Genomic DNA, 22,171 nt, shown 5'->3' with positions numbered 1-22,171 from the left:
TTCGTGGATTTCTTTTAAGATGGATTCTCCTGTCTGAGGCGATACGCACCTAGACCATGGATGAGTCAAAGAGGTTCGGTAGAGAACTCCGTTATAAAAAGAGTAGTTGGCAGATTTTCTGATGGTGCGAATGGCTTCGACTTTGTCTGTTGGTAACTCGCCGCGGTCTAGATATTTGATTAATGGAGTCATCCAGGAGTTGGCCTCCTCGATTGCCATGACTTCTGTTTTTCTGGTGCTTGGCGATTCGAGAATTTCCTTTAACTGCATTTTAGCGAATAGATCTCCGAGTTCTGATGCTGATTTGGCGATAGCGTCGGCTTCGGTGTTTTCCTCTCTCGGGATTTGAATGATTTCCCATTGTCCTCCTTGTGCTTCCAGCTGTTGGAGCTGTGTTTTGACTTGACTCAGGTATTCGATCATCCCTGTTTCTTTGGCTTGATATTCCCCCTTGACCTGATTTACCACCAGCTGGGAGTCGCTATAGATCTTTAGGATTTCCGTTCTTATTTCTAATGCGAGGCCGAGGCCTGCGATTAGGGCTTCATACTCAGCTACATTGTTGCTGGCGGCGAATTGGATGTTTACTCCATATTCGATTCTGATTTTTTCGGGTCCTTTGAGGATGGCTCCTGCTCCAGCTCCTTTTTCATTCGACGCTCCGTCTACGTGGAGTTCCCATACCAAGGCTGGTTTGGGTTGGCCAGTCTCGGTTGGAGTTATTTCTGCTACGAAGTCCGCCAAAGCTTGTGCTTTTAGAGTCGGACGAGGTTCGTATCTTATGTCGTGTTCGCTGAGTTGGATGGACCAGTGGACTAATCTTCCGGAAGTTTCTGGTCGTTGGATCGCCTTTCGCAATGGTTGATTTGTTCTTACCACAACGTTGTGACTTTGGAAGTAGTATCTCAGCTTTTTAGCTGTGGTTAATACGGCCAGTGCCATTTTTTCGATCTCGGGGTATCGTGTCTCCGCGCCCTTCAGGACTCGACTAATGTAGTAGATTGGCTTCATTTCGTTATCTTCTTCTCTTACCAGCACTGTCCCGATGGTCTCGTGCGTGGTGCTGATGTATAGGTATAGTGTCTCCCCTTTCAGCGGTCTGCTTAGCAATGGAGGGGTGACGAGGAACTTCTTTATTTCTTCAAAAGCGTTCTCGCAGTCTTCATTCCATTCAAATTTTTGTGTTCCTTTGAGGGCTTTGAAGAAAGGCAAGCATCTTTTTGCTGAGCAAGACATGAATCTACCGAGTGCTGTGATTCGCCCGTTGAGTTTTTGAACTTCATTTATGCTTCTTGGTGCCTTCATGTCCATAATTGCTTTGATCTTCTCGGGGTTCGCCTCTATTCCTCTTTGAGATATCATAAATCCCAGGAATTTCCCGCCTTGTACGCCGAACGTGCATTTGTCAGGGTTCAGCTTCATTCCAAACTTATTCAGTATGTTGAATGTTTCTTCAAGATCTTTTGCATGGGTTTCTTCCTTCTCGCTCTTGATGATTAGGTCGTCTACATACACCTGGACTCGTTTTCCTATCTCGTCTTTGAACATGAAATTCATAAGTCTTTGGTATGTTGCTCCAGCATTTTTCAAGCCGAAAGGCATTGCCGTGTAGCAGTAAGTTCCTCCCTCCGTGATGAATGAAGTTTTTTCCTGGTCTTGCTCCTTCATCTGAATTTGGTGGTAGCCTTGAGCTGCGTCGGCTAGGCTATACATCGCGTGTCCAGCAGTAGAGTCCACGAGTTGATCGATATCCGGGAGAGGGTAGCTATCTTTAGGACACGCTTTGTTTAGATCGGTGTAATCCACACACATTCTATTTTTTCCGTTGGCTTTCTTTACGATAACTACGTTAGCTACCCATTCGGGGTAGTGGACTTCTCGTATGAATCCTGCTTTCTCCAGTTTTTCTACTTCTTCAGCGATTATTTTCTGTTTTTCTTCCGAGAACTTCCTTTTCTTTTGCTTCACCGGGTTCGCCGCTTCTGCTACATTTAGATCATGAGTAATGACTTGGGGGTCTATTCCGACTATTTCTGATGCGTTAGCAGCGAAGGTTTTGACGTTGTTTTTTAGCATGGCCGTGATTTCGCTTTCAATCTTTGGGTTCATGTTTGCGCCGAGATTTACTCTTTTCTCCTTGTCGAGTTGGAGTTTCTTTGTTTCGCCTTCGGGTGCTGTTTCTTTTTCTTCGATGTCGTGATTAAGGATTTCTTCTATTGCCATTGCTTCGCCTGATTCTTTTATTGCTTGTTCGTAGCACTTTTTCGCCTCGGCTCGGTTTCCTTGTATCGTGATAATTCCTTGTTTCGTCGGTATCTTCATGGTTAATGCCTTTATGCTCGTCACGGCGGCTGAGTCGTGGAGGAAAGGTCTCCCCAGTATCGCGTTGTATGGCAGGTCGATTTCTACGACGCTAAACCGTGTAGGTAATTCCTCGCTTTTCCTTGTCCTTCCTAGCTTGACATCGAGTGTAATTGTTCCGTTGGGCTTAATTGGCAAGCCCCCAAATCCTACCACAGGCGTGGCATTTCTTTTTAGTTCCGCTAGGTCTCCTCCTAGGCTTTCGTAGGCCTTTTTTGTTATTAGGTTTATTGCGCTTCCTTCATCGATCAGGATTCTTTCAACGTTCCAGTGTTCGATGATCATGGCCACTACCAGAGCTTCGTTGTGCTCTTCAGCTATTCTCCCGAAGTCTTCCCCGTCAAAAGTTACTGGAGGAGGAGTTGAGAGTTCTGTTGCTTTTCGTTTTCTCTGTGACGTTTGATCCTTCAGGTTTACTCTTTCAGAAGTCATCTTCTTCAATGAGATTTGTATTTGAGTTCAGAAAAGCTCCTTCTTTTGAAGTTTAGTTAAGCTTTTCCCACAGACGGCGCCAATTGATGGAGTCTGCCTTCTGAACCGGTGAGTGAACCTGCAAAACAGGGTAGAAGCTAACCGGACGGTGGTTGTCCGATTAACTCTCCGATGCTAAAGTCAGTCTAGAGCTTTGAGCAGCGTTTTTAGTATATGAATGTAATTGTGATTCTAGGCATACCTCGTGCTCCTTTTATAGTAGTCGAATATACCTAGTAGAGTTGTATTAGGCAAGTGAATCCTACTTTATAGGGATTCGGCCATATCGTAGAGATTCTCCTGATTTGTCGGGATCTACCTTAATCTGATAAGTCCTATTTAGGAACGTCTTCCTAAATAGTCTTATCTTCCTAAAGTAGAGCTTATCCTTCCATATGTAGTGTTTGTGTCCGAATAGGACAACACTTCCATAATTAGTCGATTATCCGAATCCCGGACCTGACGCGTATTCGGCGGATCATGTGGGATTCGGTCTTTATTAGCATGTCACCGAATCTTAAGAGATTCGACATTTCCTTCATATCTTCGGATCTTCAGGGGGAGTCCGGTATCACCTGAGAGTGGATCTCCTGTAACTCGGCTCCATTATACTTACAATAGGATTCGGTATCCATCATTTATATTTGTTTCAAATATAAATGTAAGAACTAAATTATAATTTTTTAATTAGATCCTTCGACTATGTTGATTAACTAAAAATACATGGAAAGAGTAAATGTTGATGAAAACAAAAATGAAGAACAATTTTATTTAATTTACAGAAGTGATAAAAATACTATTACGTCATATTTGGAAGACTCAATTTTTTAGGAATAACTCATCTGGAGGTCTCTAAACTATACCAATTTCGATTATCTGATTATAAACTAAATTTTATCTTTTTTTGGTCCTTTAATTTAGCGAAACCGTATTATTAGGTCATTGAATGACAAAAACGATGATGTTTAGGGTAAAAATTTACATTTTCAATTATAATGAAACATCATTGTTTGTTATTTAGGGACTTGCAAATGTGTTTTTGCTAAATTGAAAGGCCATAAAAATACAAAATTTAATTAAAGGACCAGATAATTAAAAGTAGTATAGTTTAGGGACTCGAAAAATAAGTTAGATTTTTAAAAGTCAGTTTTAGTAAACTTAAGAGTAAAGGATCAATTTACCTCCTGAATTTGGCACGAAGTATCAAATAAGTCCAACCTCGTAAAACCGGATCAAATCACCCCAGGACTTGGTAAAACCGGATCGGTTTCACCTTTTTAATCAAAAAAGAGAGTGAAATAATCCAATTTTAAAATTAACTCTAATTAACCCTAATTAATTTCAATTAAAACAACAATTAATTCTATTTAATTTAAAATCTAATTAATAAAAAATTGGGGATTTTTTCTATCCTTTTTCCTAATTACTCTTCTAATCAATCATAATTAACCAAAATTAAATCTAATTAAACCCTAAAATACTAACAAAACCTAAAAAACTAACACCTTAAAATTAATCATCTACCACATCAGCCAACCCACCACCACTAGGAACAAAATCCGGCCACCTTACCACCTTGAAGAACAGACCTCTTCGTTTGTTTGAAGAACAGACCTCATAGGTATGTTCTTCAAACAAATGAAGAACAAACCTCATAGGTCTGTTCTTCAATTGTTTGAAGAACAGACCCACATGAGTATGTTCTTCATTTGTTTGAAGAACAGATCCATGGGGTTCTCAAACAAACGAAGAACGAACCCACGACCCACGGGTTGTTCTTTACAAATGAAGAACATGTGAATCGATTGTTCTGGGTTTGTTTCGAAGAGCGGCGGGCGGTGGTTTTTGCTGGATCTTCAAGGCCGGATGTCGCTGCAAATGGAGAAGGGTGAAAGCGATGGAAAAGGAGAAGAAGATTGATGGAGAAGAAAATTAATGGAGAAGATATAAATTTGATTTTTAGGATTTTAATAATTAAAGTGGTGAAAGTTAAAAATAGTCCTTGATTTTTTAATTAAAATTTAGTATGGTTTTTAAAGTTTTGAAATTATAAAGAAATAATATATTTTAAAAAAAGTTAAATGTTAATTTTGTGATTAAAATAAATATTAAGGACTATTTAAATTTTTAACCATTTAAAACCATCTAAAACCATAAAAAACCGGAGAGTGTGTTTACTCTCTAGGGTGAGAGTAGGGAAGAGGGTATTTAGTACGTTTTTGCATAGTTCTGGGTTGATTTGATCCACTTTTGGGAGGTTGGGCTTATTTGATATTTCGTGCCTAATTCAGGAGGGTTTTTGATCCTTACTCTTAAACTTAATGAACAAAGGATCACTTTACCCCCTGAACTTGGCGCAAAGTATCAAAAACGTCCAAATTGAGAAATATGGATCGTTTTTACCCTGAACTTGACAAAATTGGTACAAAACCCCCCTCCCCACTCTCACTCAAGAGAGTGAAATACACTCTCCGGTTTTCAAAGTGGTTTTTTTTTTCTAAAATGGTTTTTAATAGAAAAAGGTTTAAAATGGTCCTACTTTCTTTTCAAAATTCAAAATTACTACCTAATAATTAAAATAAAACAACTATAATCCCTTTAATTTAAAATTTTATATAACAAATTAACCCTAAAATTTTGTATACATAACAAACTAACCCCAAAAATCAGATTTTTAACAAAAAAAAAAAATCTTCAAACTTTTCCGGCCGGCCACCATTTTTTCCGGCCGGCCACCATTTTTGTCGGCTGTTCTTCACGGATCGTGAAGAACAAGATCTGTTCTTCACGAAACGTGAAGAACAGATCTCTGTTCTTCACTCTTCGTGAAGAACAGAAGTTCTTGACGAAGAACAGTGTTCTTCATTAAGAACTTCTCTGTTCTTGACGAGTTCTTCGTCAAGAACAGATCTGTTCTTGACGAAGAACTCGTCAAGAACTGGAGCTGCTGCTCCTTGCCTCCGAGGAGCAGCAGCTCCTCTTTCCGGCGAGGAGCTCCTCGCCGGAAAATTTAAAAAATTTTGATTTTTTTTAAAAAGGTTCAAAAGGCCCCTGATTAATTAGAGTGTAATTGTAATTAATTAGTGTTTAAATATAATTAATTAGAGTAAATTATGAGTAATTAGAAATCCACTCTCCAATTAAGGTGCCACGTCAGCATAGGGGTGTTTTTGAGCCGGTTTTGCCAAGTTCAGGGTAAAAGTGATCCGGTTTCGTTAATTTGGACGTTTTTGATACTTTGCGCCAAGTTAAGGGGGTAAAATGATCCTTTGTTCTAAACTTAATTGTAAAATTACAAAAATTTCACGGGTAAAAATCAAACTATCAACTTTCAATTAATTTATCTTTTTTCTTAATTTGGGTCGGTGATAGCATCATACTAAAACCTAATTTATCTTCATACTCAGCTCTCACTCAGCCATGCCTACCGTTAATCTCAACAAAGATCGTCTATTTGCTGCTCTCGGAAGAACATACAGTAATCTATTCCCTTTCTCTTTGTTTTTTCGTCTCTTAACAAGATTATTCAACAGCACTGATTTTGAGATTTTTAATTGAATTGTGTAGCTCAAGATGAATTTGATGATCTTTGCTTCCGTTTCGGCATTGAGCTTGATGATGTGGTGAGCAAATTAATTTTTTTTTCTTTCTGTAATTGATTCTTTTTTGCTTCTGTTTTAATTTTTTTAAAAGGAGGGTATTCATTTTGATGTGAAAAAGATTAATAATTTGTGTTTTAGTTCTTGTTTTGGTTCTGTTTCAGTTTTTAAAAAAAGGGTATTAATTTTGATATGAAAAAGATTAATACTTTGTGTTTTATTAGACAACTGATGAAGCAATTAGGAGAAAAGAGAGGCATGAAGAAACCAATGGAAATGAGGATGAAGCAGTTGTTTATAAAATTGAAGTCCCTGCTAACAGGTATTTTCTTTTATCGGCATACTTGCGCATTTGATTTTATGTATGGTACTATTTTGTTCTTGTTGGTTTGGTTAGTCGAGGTGTATGTTATTGATATCCTAGTTTTCATTGCAGATATGATTTGCTTTGTCTGGAGGGTATTGCTCAAGCACTTCGCGTTTTTAATAAGCAGGAGGAGACACCTAAGTATACACTTGCCAATATAAGCTCGGAATCAATGCACAAGATGCATGTAAAATCTGAGGTATTTATTTTAATCTTTGTGAATAATGTTCAATGGTCAATTTGTTTGTTTTAAGAATAGTTCTTTTGTTATTGAGATTTGTGTTCTTTGCTAATGCAGACATCATCTATTCGTCCTTATATTGTTTGTGCTGTTTTGAGGGATATTACTTTTGATGAAGCTAGCTATAACAGCTTCATTGATCTGCAAGACAAACTTCATCAGAACATTTGCAGGTAATACTCTGGGATGGAATGTTGCTTGTTGTTGCTTGATGGGTACTTAGAGCAGCTATATAATCTTCTTCCTTGTAATGCTTACATTTCATTCATGTTTTAGGCGAAGAACCTTAGTTGCAATTGGGACTCATGATTTGGATACGCTACAAGGCCCTTTCACTTATGAGGCAGGCTTCTTGATTTCCTATTTCCTTGCTTTAATTATGTGATGTCATGTTCCTTAAAGGGGATGCATTCGCCTGATTTGAAGTCCTGTGATATGACCATGCTGATACTTTAATAATTGGAACAGTTCATTTACTATGCCGTCACTAGTGTTTATTCACAAGCTTTTCTCTTCTCTTGTTGGATGATATTTGAGTTTATATAGTATTTTCTGAAGTTAATCAATCTGCTTGTTTGATATGATTGCTGTTACTCAATGAAAAATCTCCATTCTCCTATTTGCTTTGTATTTTATGCCTTATAATAACTTAGTGGGATTGATCACTCCATCTCATTTTATCTGTTTATTTTCAGGCATTGCCTCCTCAAGATATAAATTTTGTGCCACTAAAACAGGTAATTTTTTTATTCTTATCTTATATTAATATTATATGAATAAAATTTCCTTTCCCCATAAGGTGAGTGACAATTGACTTGTCAAGATGGTAATTATATTATATAGAGAGATCTGAATAGCCACTTATCCGCTGTTTTTATAATTATGGTTTTTATTTTTATCTTTAAGAACTGTTGACCTTGTAACTTTTGTTAGTCTTAGTCTTACTTTGTTCATTTCTAATACCTCAGCTATTACTGGATAGGTTAGTGGTTATACGTTTAGTGTTGTTTGTTAGAGACATCTATAATTTAATTATTTTAAAAAAAAATCTATATTCAGAATACTACATAGCTTAAGTGCATGAGAGGGAAGTGGAAGATATAGATAAGCATGATGTATTCTTGTTATCCATGCCAGGGAGTTGGAAATCTTTTTGATTCAGTCTTGCTCTATTCATCATGATCAATAAAACAGTTTTGAATTTTTTTCTTGTTATTCAGGATAAAAATTACAGAGCTGACGAACTGATGAAGTTCTACCAGGTGAGTCGACACAAAGATATCTGCATTTTACTGGATATTTGTGTTTCTGTCAAGTTCTATAATATACTTTATATTTGTTTTCCTCTTAAAAATAATGATGTAGTAGTACTTGCATGCTGTTTGTTCAAGATTTTGTTTTATTAGTATCTAGGTCTTTATCTAAAATGTCTATTTTATTTTCTAAATCGGTTTTTTGGAGATTGCAGGAGCATGATTTGAAGCTGAAGAAGTTTTTGCATATAATTGAAAACTCACCTGTCTTCCCTGTCTTATATGACAGTAACAGGTGTGTAAAATTTCTTGGTGAAATCATGCTATTACGCAATTTTGAAATTCCTTTTCTGATTATACATTTATTCTATGTAGCCGGTATTCTTCTATCAATGTCATGTTTCCCTTTCTATTAATTTGTAACTGTTTGCATCCGAGATGTTTAAATTCATTTACCTTCCAAGATTATTTTCATGGGGCAGGGAATAATTCTGTACTTGTTGCAAATAACCTTCTTTGCCCAGTGAAAGAATAAGAACAGTATACCAGTGAACTTAGTTAATGCGTTTCATTTATGTGCTAATATTTTCTGTACTCATGTTTAAAATATGAATATATCGGTGTTTTGAATACTTTAACCTTGCCTGTAAGTGTAACAGTTAATTTTTTTCGTTAAAGAAGTTCCTCTTTCAGTTAATTAATTTGAATTCCTTTCAGGACTGTTCTATCTTTGCCTCCAATCATTAATGGTGCACATTCAGCTATTACTTTGAAGACAAAAAATGTTTTCATTGAATGTACAGCCACTGATCTGACAAAGGCTAAGATTGTCTTGAACACAATGGTACAGAATTGAGATGCTTTGGTTGATTTTCCTTGCTAGTTGTGGTTATTGCTTTTTGATTTTCTTATTTGGTGATTTGTTTTTGTTTTCTTTTCTTAGGTGACTATCTTTTCTACATATTGTAAAAAGAAATTTGAGGTTGAACCGGTTGAAGTCTTATACCCTGATGGGAAGTCTTGCCTCTATCCTGACTTATCTGTCTATAATATGGAAGTTCCACTATCATATATTACTGGCTCTATTGGAGTATCTTTGAAAACAGAAGAGGTACTGAGAATTATTTACTTTTAAACTTATTACAATTTTGGTTAGTTTTGTCTGCATGCCTGAAGTTAGATCCAACTAAAACATTTGGATTTCCGGTTTTGATGAGCTTTGTTATTAATTAACTTTCATGGTGAGTATGAATGTTATGATTCTGATTTCGTCGGTCATGAATATGATACAAAGCATGACCGACGAAAACAGATGAGTTTGGTTGCAACTTGCGTTTGACATCTATTATTTTTTATGACAATTTAAACTTTTTGTGGGTTTTCTGCAAATGGAATATCAATATACAGAAGGGTACTGCAATGGTGCTCTAAGCATATTTTCATTTGGAACATATATTTAAGTTATAACGATTTTCATTTAGGTAATCGTGTAGTTAAACCTGTCATTTGAGATTTAGGTTGCGTAACACAACCTATAGAGGCATTATTGAGGTCTCATTTTGTGATGTCAGAAAGAGAGTCAAACTTGTGAATAACTGTAATGCCTCTCTTTTATAATTGGTAAGAAGTCTTTAAAGGCATCTGTCAGCTGTGGTGAATCATACATTATTGGAATTGCTGGCCTCATAGCAAGTATTTTTGGATAAGATTTTAAGGACTCTTTTGTTTCTAATCGTAGGGTATGCAGAAACTGGTAGATGTACATGTTATGTTTGGTTGCTTGTTTCTTTCTGAGTGTTCTTTTAAGCCCGTAACTTGTTTTGCTTATGGGCTTTTTAATTATCTATTTCTGTATGTAGTGCTATAACAGTCTAATATTTCAACTGTTTACTTTTGTCTTTTCTGCATGTTCGAACTTGAAATAACCATTGGGATTACTAATTGCTCGTTACACATAAAAGCACCTCTGAATGATCATAATAACGGTTTCTTCTGTACATTTAGACCTCTGAAGGATCATAATAATGATTTCTTCTGTACATTTAGGTCACTGCTTTGTTAAATCGGATGCAATTGCATGCTGAGCAGTCTGACAAATGCACCATCAATGTGTCTATACCTCCTACCAGAAGTGACGTTCTTCACCCATGTGATGTTATGGAGGTAGCTCTAGCAATAATTGCAGTGGTTTATTATCTTTAAGAAGCAAGTTCTGTTTGGTATACTTAGTGTTTCTAATGATGGGCATTCTGTTTTCAAGGATGTTGCAATTGCTTATGGGTATAATAATATTCCAAAGAGAAAGCTGCCATCATTAATGCCGCTAGCCTTGAACCAGCTTGAGGATCTTATTCGAGTGGAGGTACCAAAGAGACGACTTCTGTCTCTCTCTGTTTGTCAGTTAAATTTGTTAGTTGATCATTTCATTAATTTCTCTTTTAATTACTTTTCTTCATTCGTGTTATAAGGTTGCAGTGAATGGATTTACAGAGGTTTTGACATGGATTTTGGGTTCTCATCGGGAGAATTTTGGCATGTTAAATCGAAAAGATGATGGATCAACTGCTGTGGTTGTTGGAAATCCTCGTTCCTCCGATTTTGAGGTTTGTAACCATTGTTTATTTTTTGTCAAAAAGTTTTCCTTGGGAGATCCTTTGGTGGACGTTTTGAAAATGACCAAAGTTGCTTTACCAAAAGTCCGCTACAATTTTGTGTTGGGATTTTTTTTATCATGCTTGGATGTTAGCGACTTGATTCTTAAAATGTTAACTTTGTTTTATCTTCATTTGCACAGCTTGTTCGGGCCAGCCTTATGCCGGGTGCTTTGAAAATAGTTGGACATAATAAAGACCATCCAAAGCCTATAAAGGTACTAATCTGGACTTCTGATAGACTTTGCCATTTGTTTTTGGACCTTTAACCTTTTCTGCATAGGCAAACTGAATGCATGTATAGTTATGGTAGTATTGGGCTGTGCCTTGTATCGCTAGAAAATGACGATATTCCTGATATTTTGGGAATTAGACTCGCGGCAGATGTCTGCATTGTAAAATAACTGTTCCTGATGCTATATTTTGGTTGAGTTTTTCAAAACTCAAAGGTTGATTAGTTCATTTATTTAAGTTGACTCTAGAGGAGGAATTTAGCTTTGAGACTTCAAAACTCCAAGGCTGCTTAATTCATTGATTTAAGTTGGTTCTAGAGGAGGAATTTAGCTTGTTAATACTTAAGGTTGTGTATGCAATGCATGTGCTCAGTGCATATGCAGATTGCTATTACTTTATGTTGTTTAAATTCCCACATGATAATATTTTTGTTGCTCGTCATTTATAACAATGTGCATATGTGATTAATGCCATGTTTAAAAATTGCCCTAGATTTTTGAAGTGGGTGATGTAGCTAAGCTGGATGGGAGTACAGATGTCGGTGCTGCAAATCGTCGCCTCCTTTCAGCTTTATATTGTGGCACAAATTCAGGATTTGAGGTATAATTTTCTTGCTTGCTGATTGTAAAAGTGATGAATGAAGTGGTTTTTGTATATTGAATAATTAATGATTTGAGTACAATATATATATACATGACTTTGCATGATGTGATATAGTAAAATACAACTAAAGCTAATGATGTGTTAAACAAGAGATAAGAGTCAAGTGTTTGATATTATCTTAACGCTCCCGGACAAGCCAATGGTGGGTGAGAAGTGAGTCTTAACTTGGAGAAGATATGCTGAAAATTTTGAACTCCCAGTGGCTTGGTAAAAATGCCACCTATTTGATCCTTGGAAGACAGAAAACCAATCTGAATATTTTTCTTGGCCACTTGTTCTCGAACAAAGTGATAATCAAGAGCAATGTGTTTAGTTCGTGCATGAAACACCGGATTGGAAGACATGTAGATTACACCAATGATGTCACACCATGAAATTGGTTTAGTGGAAGAATGAATACCCAACTCCTGCAGAAGAGATTGAATCCATAGTAATTCTGCTGTAGTATTTGCAAGGCTCTTATATTCACTTTCAGAAGATGACCTAGCAATGGTTGGCTGTTTTTTAGCACTCCATGCAATGATAGACTTACCAAGATAAATTGCATAGCCACTAGTAGAACGACAATCATCCGGACATCCACCCCAACCACTATCCGAGAAACATTGAATAGCATGATTACGATCTTTACTGATTAAAAGGACATGATGCTTGGTAGATTTCAAGAAGCGAAGTAATCTCTTCAAGGCTGCCCAATGCTCAGTAGTGGGTTGATGTAAAAATTGGCATAACCGATTAACGGTAAATGCTATGTCCGGTTGAGTGAACGACAAATATTGCAATGCCCTAACTATTTGCCGATAAGATTGTCCATCTTCAAGTGAAGTGCCAGATGTTTTAGATGAAGTCGGAGTAGTAGCCATTGGTGTAAGGCAGCCCTTTGCTTAAATCAAACCTGTATTAGTGAGCAGATCATCAATGTATTTTTGTTGACTCAAGGCAATACTATCAGCCCTATAATGAACTTCCAACGCCAGGAAAATATCGTAATGTCCCGATATCTTTAACAGGGAACTCAGATTTTGAATGATGAAGAAATCTATCCATTTGAGAAATCTATCCATGTAAAAGAGATGAAGAATTGGTTTTTGTATATTGAATAATTAATGATTTGAGTACAATATATATACGTGACTTTGCATGACGTGATATAGTAAAATACAACTGCAGCTAATGATGAGTTAAACAAGAGATAAGAGTCAAGTGTTTGATATTATCTTAACACTGATGAGGATTTTTGGTTGTGATTTCGAGAGGAGAGAGTGTGTGCAGATCATAAACTCTTCTTGCATAACTGTAGATTGTCTTTACTCCTGTGGTTTTGTTGTATTAAGGACATTTTCACACCTTATTTTACATTGGAAATCAGTGGCCTTTAACTATTTATTTTTTTGCAGTGGATTCACTCCTTGGTAGACAGAATCATGGAAGTGATGGGAACTCCTTTTGTTCCAATTGGGGACAATACAGGATATTACATTGAACGGTCTGACGTAAGTTTTAACACGGTGTCGTAGTTACTTTGTGATACTTTTGGATTTTTTGTTTTGTTTTGGGGTACTTATGTCCCTCGTATTTACTGAAGGCGCCTGAATTTCTTTCGGGTAGACAAGCATGTATCACTTACAAGGGGAAGCAGATTGGTAAATTTGGTATTGTGCATCCAGAGGTATTATTCTATGCATTAAAACTTTTGTTAATGGTCATTCCTATGATGACTTTGTTTTTCTTCTCTGATATATCATTGTCTAATAATACTTCAACTTCTAAGTACTTTTTCTTCATTCAAATCAGCTTGATCAGTTTTTGTAGTTTATGGGTTTATAACTTTATATAGTTTATAATGTCTAACATTTAACTTTAACATTAACCTCAGGTGTTGAACAACTTTGACATACCGGACCCGTGCTCCTTCTTGGAACTTGACATTCAGTGTTTCTTGTAGGCTTCACTCTAGCAAATGTAAGTCTCACTGATGTTTCTTTTCTAATGTAGCTTTTTAGTGCTTGTTTGGTTCAAAAGTGTGTACTTTCAGAATAGTTAATTACTTGGGAAGTTACTTCTTTGGAAATTAATTACCCCGAAAAGTTAATTACTCAGAGATTTAGTTTTGACCCTTAATATTTCGAAAAAATATATATTAAAACGAACCAAGTAAATGGGAAGTTATACTTCAGTAATCGAATCTACTTACTTCCAACCAAGCAAGCCCTTAGGACTTATTTATTATTATTTTTAAATCTATCACGCCATGAGTCTTTTGTGCCGATTATGCAGGTATACTGGCATATTTTCTTCCGACCCTATTATGCACTCTAGGGTATTGGATGTTGCCTGGAGTAGAGAAGAAATTTTTGCAAGTCTCCCAATTGAAAGAGATTAGTTTAGTTTTATTTAAGGACGCTGATTCCATTGAAACAGCACTTTCGTGTAAAATTTCCGCAATGTAACTTGTACCCCAAGATATGCTCTTTCCGGAGTAATACTGCAAATTTATTTTTAACTTAAGTAGACTGTTGGAGTAATAGAGATGTACAATATTTTGTGTTTTTTTGGTTGTGGAAGGGAAAACTTCTGTTTGCTACGTATGATTAAAGAAAATACTTTTTCTTGAATTTTATTATTGTCATATAATTATTTTAAATCTTTGAGGCTTAACATATCATACTAATTAGTCATTGCTAGTATTTAAAAAAACTGTTACTATTATATTAATTCTTTTGATTTTATGTAAATCAATTGTTAATTATAAAAGGATTATCCCCTTAAAAAACCCCCACCTTTTAACCCCAATTCGTTTGCACCCTCACGTTGTAAAACCACCAAATATACCCAAATTACGACCTTTCACTTTCAATTGCACCCTCAAGCATCAAATTGACATCTTTTCACTTGAAAAATGTTCAAAAAAATAGTTTTATTTTCGTTTTAAATATAATATTAAGACCTATTTAGAATATATGTTAAAATTTAAAGTATTAATTTGAACATTTTTCAAGTGAAAATAGGTCAATTTAAGGCTTGAGGGTGCAATTGAAAGTGAAAGGTCGTAATTTGGGTATATTTGGTGGTTTTACAACGTGAGGGTGCAAACGAATTGGGGATAAAAGGTGGGGGGTTTTTAAGGGGATAAGCCATTATAAAAAGAGGTAATTGCTCTCAATTCATTGAAGTTTAATGTATCTGTCAATTTTACCAATCTCTTGAAATTATATAAAAAAACAAGACATTTTAATATGAATCTATTTGGATAGATGTGAAACTACATGATATGAATTTGGCTATAATTAAAATAATTTTACTTGTCAATTCAATACCATTTTATTTTACCATACGTTTTTATTAATTTCAGATACTGAATAAAATTTAAATCTTATAATATGATTTCAGCATTAATAGATTCTTTTAAAAGTTTTATTAGAAGGGTAAAAGGATTTTCTTTGGCTATTTTTTTAGTTGATATATTTTTCTTCTGAATTCAGAATAAAAGATCAATTGGGGCAAAACTCATGGTTTTAATAAACAAACACTCTGAATTTGATATTTTGTTTCGTTTTACCTCTTCATATGAGGCGTCGGAAAATAATTGGAACATTTTATATAAATTGGAGCCAAGATGTCAAAATGTAATTGCACAATTTGGAGATAAAATAAACCAAAATGCCAAGTTTAAGGTGTAATTTATTTAAAGCCATAATATTGGACTTATGTGTAAGTTGAGGGGGCAAAATGAGGTTGAAACTTTAATTGCTGCTGAAATTTGAGTGCTGTGCGTTTTGGACCAAAAGGTAAAAGTACAAAAACACCCTTGTAGTTATTAAAAATTACATAAGTTTTTTAAGGTTCTTTGAATCATTTAAACTCTTGATGTTTTCAAATTATACAAAAAATTCCTCTTATTTTTTTTGAAAAGAACATTTAATTTACTTTTTGGACACTTAGCACCTCAAGTTTTTAGTAAATATTAAAATTATTTTTGAATCTTTTTTCTATATAGTTATAAGAGAAATACCAGGGTGTTGAACGAAAGAGATTAGTTGTTCTATTTTAAAATAAAGAAAGCTTAATTGTACAGAAAATTAGTTTAAGAGCTTTTCTGTACTTTCGATGAAACTACAAGAGTTGTTTTATACCTTTTGCCAAAAAGTATTTATCTTTGAGTCTAAGGGTGCGTCTAGTGATGTGCAGACGGTGACTGACCTAAAGTGGTTGAGAAACCAAAAAAATGGTGTTAGATTCGCTGAAATGGGGATATGTAAGGATCATCAGCGGCACAATTTTTGGTGGAATTCTGGGTTTCTACGTTATGCATCGCGTCGAGCTCGGCTACAAGGTTTTCAACCCACAAAATCTATCTACTTTTTCTTTTAATTTGTGATTAATTGCGTGTTTTGATTATCAGGAGAAGATGAAAGAACGATTGAAACAGTACGAGAATGAACTCAAGGAAAAAGAGACATTGAATCAGCTTGAAGACTCCCTCTAGTTTAATGTTACTTTTAGTTTAGTTTTTTTTTTTTAATTTCTTTAAGCTGTTTGGTTGCTCAGAAAAGAATGGGAAATGGTTGGAATGAACTTCATGCTGCAACAAAGCAAACCCAAGTTAATAAGGTAATTAACTTAATTTCACCACCTTCATTATTAATTACAGTTAAGTTCTGGTTACTCATTGTGCTTTATAAGCCTGCTAAATTGTTCTCTTGTCATTTTCGATTAACCTTTGCCTATATTCGGGAACTTAGTTTTACAACTGTTGGCACCGAAGCTTAGTTTTGTTGTCAGTCTTTGCTAACAAGAGTAAAATTCTAGTACTATGTATGTAATATGAGTTTAATAGGAGTAAAATTCTAGTTCTATGTATGTAATATGAGTTTAATAGGCACCATCTATCATGCATGAAAATTTATCGAGTTCTATATTCTGGTGTTTTGTTTCCACTTTTGAAACTTTATATTTATGAAATATTTTTGCAAAAAAATGCCATTTTACCGTTTTCCTTTCAGTATATCAGTTTTCGTGCAACATAGGGTACAAACAAGCTATCCTCCTTGCATTTCTGTACCGCTGTATCAAATATGTGCATTCATCTTAGGGTTACAGTCCTTGAGTTTCAAAAAATTTGCTATTTTTTCGCTCGTTTTGAATCAACAAAAGCAATGAAATTTTGGAAACCCCTATAAATATTATTTTAGTATTTTACAACTTATATGGAGTTTTTTTATCGGGTCTTCACAGGGCTGCAAGTAGGATGATATGTCTAGCAAACCCCACTTCATTCGTTGTTGATCTGCATGGGGGTTGGAGTTTCCTGCCCCAACGCTATCCCTGGATTTAGGCATGCACACCGTTGCCAATTTCTTTTTCCCTTCACCTGCTTGTTTATGCTCTTTTGAACTAAATATGAGGCAAAGGTTGCCTAAGAGTGGACGCGTCTCATATTATCAATAAGACACTATAGAATAGGCATCGAACTATTAATTTAGAACTAGCATTCCTATCTTCTTGGCTCTTACATGTTAATTTTGATCTGTTATGGTACCAGATTTCATTTGGTTTTGTCAAGGTTGTTAAATTAGTACCTCATGATGGTATCATAGTTGTTGTGTTACTATATTGCATGAAAAGGCTGAAACGGAAATGGAGAAATTACATTTTTCATAAGAATATCATTATAAATATAAAGTTTCAGAGTTTCATAATAGTTATCATTTTCAAAAACAAATCACCGAAATGTATGACTCGGTGAGTTTTTGTGCTACATAGTTGTATTAATTCATGCGGTGGTGAAATTTGTTGTTGCTTGGGATGCTAGATATTTGTTGACACAATGTTGAGTTTTTCTTTCTGCTCGATTTTGTGTCTATTGTTATTAATATCTATATATGTAGTATCTTATGCCTTTTGATCATCGTTTTTTCTTTTTGCAGGATAGGTATCATCATATAAGAAACCCTGCAGTCTGCACCAATTTTTCAACATAGAAACCTCATGTTACCGGTAAATTAGGAAGTTGAATGATGTCCACCTGCATCGAAATGTTGACAAGGAGAATGAAAGTGAAGTTATCGTACTTGGCTTCTGTAGAACTGAAACTTAATCGATGAATTGTTGAACCTCATGAATCGAACATCAGTTATCATCCTATTAAGTTTCACATTGGTTTTTTAGTTCCTTTTATGCTATTTTTGTGTGACAATAATAGTTAAAGGAGGAGATTTACTGAGAAAGGGTTGTGATTTGGATTGAAGATTCGATAAATTTACACTGTTGAGTTGGTAGTTTAAAGAACAATTTTAAGAACTGGACCAGCTGGTTCAGTTGATTTGATTGGAAATCAGAGGTCTATCCGGTTTGATGCTTTTTAAAAATTGAAATTTCGGTTCAATATTGTTAAACTGAAAAAACCTGCAAAATTTTAAAATTATTGAACCAGATGTAAAAACAAAGATTCAATGGTTAGCTGGATTCAATTTTTAAAGATGACTAGCAACCTTTTCTCTTGTCGATCTATCAATATTGATTAGTTATAAGTTGGATTATAATTTTAGGATGCAGCATTTTTTATACCAAGTTGGCAATAACATGGAACAAATCTCTTCTGAAATTTAAAAATAAAATCTCAAAAGTCAAGAATCTTTATGCAAGTTGTAAGATTAGTTGAGCATGAAGTCAGACTCAGACCTACAAGATAAATTTATAGAGAGTAAATTTGCCACTAAATAAAAATTGTAGGACTTATGTCAATTATTCTAAGGTCATTTTATTTTCAATATACTTTGATCATTTAACTATTAAATAAAAATAATAGTTACAACTATTTGATGAAAATTCATGTAACAATTATAAGTTAAAAAATTAATATTTATTTTGTAAAAAATAAAAGGCTTTGAGTCCCTAAAACTATAATTTCTTTAATTATCTGGTCTTTATCTGTAATTAGAGGTGGCAAATGGGTGGATTTGGATAGGTATAGGTTGGGTTTAAATGGGTAGGGTCATAAATGGTTAATCTACCCATTTATGACCCGTTTTAATTTTATATGGGTGCCCATACCCTTATAACCCTATATGACCCTAACCCATCCATTAACCCACTTTATATGTATAGTGTTAAAAATTGACTTTTCAAAATTTTAATTATACTAGTTTCGCATTACGTGCTATGCACGTGGCTCGTAACGTAACGTAACTCGTCAATGAACATATTAGTAAATTATAATTATATCAATTTTTTATTTATAATTAATATTAAATTAGTTAAGAATTATTGTAAAAGTAAATATAATATATTCGGTTATTGAATTTTTTTTTCATACTGAATTTATTCTTTTTTTGGTTTTATAATAACCATAATAACCATAATTAATTTAATTTTATTAATAATATCTTTAAAAATAATAAGATAAAAATTTAAATAATAATATATTGACCAAATACAGTATTTTAATTTTGTAGTTCAATCAAACTAAAAGATAGGTATTCCTACTAATTTGGAGACAATTTAGTTATTTTTTACATACTAAAAACGAAATTGGAGATAATTTAGCTACCTATTCTAATTAGGACTTTAATTACAATAGTGATTAATTAAATAACTAATTAGTTAATGACTATAAAACCTTTATTTAGTAGTAAATTGAAAAGGGTTATTCAGTAAATTTGCCTGTCCCCCCCCATCCGTGCTTTTATATATAGTATAGATTACATTTTAATTGTACATCTTGTGAGAGTTAATGAATTTTAGAGAGAAACTTTTAGAGAGAATATGTTCCGGGAAAAAATACTTTCCGAAAAATTTTTAGGAAAAAAGTAGTTTCCGACAAAAAATATTTTCCGAAAAAAAATTCTGACAAAAACGTTTTTTTTCTGAAAAAAAATTCCGAAAAAAAATATTTTCCGATTTTTTTTTCTTTTGAAAAAAATATTTTGATTCATTATGACTTTTAAATATTGATTTTGAAATTTAAAATTTATTTGATATTCTAAAAAAACTCATACTCTTAAATTGACATGTGTCATTCAACTAATTTTGCCTATTAGATCATTATGGGTAGAGTGTGGGTACCCATATCAAACCCTTTTATAACCCTTATTTTAATGGGTTTAAAGATTTTTAGCCATTTACTACCCATTTAATATATAACTACCTTTTTGTAACCGATACCCTTTATACAATGGGTGGGTATGGGGTGGATAAATGGGTATGGATGAAAATTGGAGAAAATTACACCAAATCACCCAAAATTTCAAATCTTTATGTTAGTGACTCATGTTTTTATTTTTTGCAAAAATCTCTCAAATTTTAAAAGTTCTTTTCATGTCTATCTTTTAGTCTTTGTCATTCCTATTTTATCCCTTAAGTATATTTTTCTACTGTGTTTTTATCACACACTATAATTTCCCTCTATTTGCTAATGTTTACCTGCTCACATAATAGTATGCGTTATCACATGTTTTTCAATGGCATGCACTGTCACTTCATTTTAAGAGCATGCATTACCACGTTAATTGACTAATTTTAATTCAATTTTCCTTAATCCCTTATTTGATATTGTTCTTATTTTCTAAAGTGTATAAATTATAATTAAAAGTCACATGTCTGTTATTTTTTATTTAATTTTAATATTTAATAGTAATTTTATAAATTTTATATTAAAGAAATTTATATATTATTTAAATTAAAATTATTTATAGTCTTATATATGGCGACGACCTGTTATGGTCAATGTAAATACAATATAAAATGATAAATAAACTAATACTCCCTCCGTCCCACTTTAGAAGTCCCATTTGACTTTACACACAGATTAAGAAAACATTAATTATTCTTGTCTTTTTATGTTTTTTCATGTTTTGCCCCTATTAATGATAGTGGAATTTTCCATAAAACTCTTTTAAGATAACTAAAATAAGGGTAAAATAGGGTATTCAATGAAAAAGTATTCTAAAAATAGTAATGGGACTTTTTAAATGGGACATCCCAAAATAGAATATGGGACTTCTTAAACGGGACGGAGGGAGTAGTAAATTGAAATTAAAATTTTTAAAAAATTTCCGCAGTGGTCGGTATAAATTCAATGTATTTCAGTGAAAGCTCAACATCAACTCATTGTCAGCTTAATATAAACTCAAAGTAAACTGTATAAAGTAAACCTTTAATAAGCTTATTTTAATTTTGAAATTAAATTATTTTAATTAAATAAATTTATTAATAATTTAAAAAAGTTACTTATAAACTAATAATAAATTGAATTTAAACTATCTATTTTTATGTGGTGGTCGGTGTAAACTTAATGTAAATTCAATGTCAACTTGATATAATTTTTATATAAATTGCTATAAATTTAAAACTAATTTGGTTTAATCAAATTAACTTATTATTAATTCAAAAATAAATTTCTAAAATGACAAATAAACTAATAGTAAATTAAAATTAAAATTTTAAAAAAAATTATGCAGTGGTCGGTATAAACTGAATATAAACTCAATATGAACCTAATATAAACTCAATTTAAACTTAATATCAACTAAATATAGACTAATCTGAAATTAATTCTTAGTAAACTGATCATAAACCTAAAATTACTTTACTCTAATCAAATTAATTTATTAAAAGTTTATATTATAAAAAATATATTTATAAAGTAACAAATAAGCTAATAGTAAATTGAAGGGAATTTTTTAAATTTTTCCGTAGTGGTTGGTGTAAACTCTATATAAACTCAATATGAACCTAATGTGAACTCAATGTAAATTAAATATCAATTTAATGTAAACTTAATATTAATTCAATGTAAACTAGTCTAAAGTTAATTTTTAATAAACTGATTACCAATCTAAAATTAACTTACTCTAATTTAATAAAAATTGACACTATTAAAAATAAAATTATAAAGTGACTAATAAGCTAATAATAAATTGAAAGTAAATTTTGTAAAATTCTCCACAATAGTTGGTGTAAACTTAATATAAACTCAATATGAACCTAATGTAAACTCAATATCAACTCAATGTAAACTTAATATCAACCTCAATGTAAAAACTAATCTAAAATTAATTCTTAGTAAACTGGTTATAAATCTAAAATTAACTTACTCTAATTTATTAAAAATTTATACTATTAAAAATAAAGTATAAAATGATAAATAAAATAATAGTAAGTTGAAAGTAAAAATTAAAAAGAAAAATACGATAGTCGGTTCAGTATAAACTTAAAATAAACTAATATATGAATCCACTAACTTTAATTTTTTAAATTAGACAGTTTACTTTCAGTTTATTATTAGTTTATTTATAACTTTAGAAATTTATTTTTTAAATAATTAATAAATT

General features: G+C 33.1%; 1 protein-coding gene and 1 non-coding gene across 2 annotated transcripts; both read left to right on the top strand.

Annotated features, from left to right (window-relative positions):
• The first annotated feature begins 6,162 nt into the window (after window positions 1–6,162).
• Window positions 6,163–14,455, top strand: LOC126687083 (phenylalanine--tRNA ligase beta subunit, cytoplasmic). Its single transcript, XM_050381445.2, has 20 exons — window positions 6,163–6,310; window positions 6,400–6,455; window positions 6,656–6,753; window positions 6,868–6,997; window positions 7,097–7,212; window positions 7,316–7,382; window positions 7,735–7,776; window positions 8,260–8,301; window positions 8,508–8,587; window positions 9,010–9,136; window positions 9,236–9,403; window positions 10,339–10,455; window positions 10,553–10,654; window positions 10,761–10,895; window positions 11,087–11,161; window positions 11,670–11,777; window positions 13,238–13,333; window positions 13,426–13,509; window positions 13,717–13,802; window positions 14,118–14,455. Exons 1-19 carry the CDS (start codon window positions 6,253–6,255, stop codon window positions 13,783–13,785), a joined length of 1,770 nt encoding a protein of 589 aa, XP_050237402.1. The 5' UTR covers window positions 6,163–6,252; the 3' UTR covers window positions 13,786–13,802; window positions 14,118–14,455.
• A 1,860-nt stretch (window positions 14,456–16,315) lies between these two features.
• Window positions 16,316–18,007, top strand: LOC126685775 (uncharacterized). The gene is made up of 2 exons (XR_008791066.1): window positions 16,316–16,451; window positions 17,768–18,007. It is a non-coding gene; the product is annotated as an uncharacterized LOC126685775 (transcript).
• Window positions 18,008–22,171: the final 4,164 nt, after the last annotated feature.

The sequence above is a fragment of the Mercurialis annua genome, linkage group LG6 (genome assembly GCF_937616625.2).
Source record: "Mercurialis annua linkage group LG6, ddMerAnnu1.2, whole genome shotgun sequence".
Taxonomy (NCBI): domain Eukaryota; kingdom Viridiplantae; phylum Streptophyta; class Magnoliopsida; order Malpighiales; family Euphorbiaceae; genus Mercurialis; species Mercurialis annua.
Note: the sequence above shows the minus strand (reverse complement) of the source record. Positions and strands in the feature narration are given on the sequence as shown.

Coding starts and splice junctions, on each gene's coding strand:
- LOC126687083 (XM_050381445.2), top strand. CDS start 6,253: ATGCCTACCGTTAATCTCAACAAAGATCGTCTATTTGCTGCTCTCGGA. Junction 8,302..8,507: donor AACTGATGAAGTTCTACCAG/GTGAGTCGACAC, acceptor TGGAGATTGCAG/GAGCATGATTTGAAGCTGAA. Junction 11,778..13,237: donor GCACAAATTCAGGATTTGAG/GTATAATTTTCT, acceptor ATTTTTTTGCAG/TGGATTCACTCCTTGGTAGA.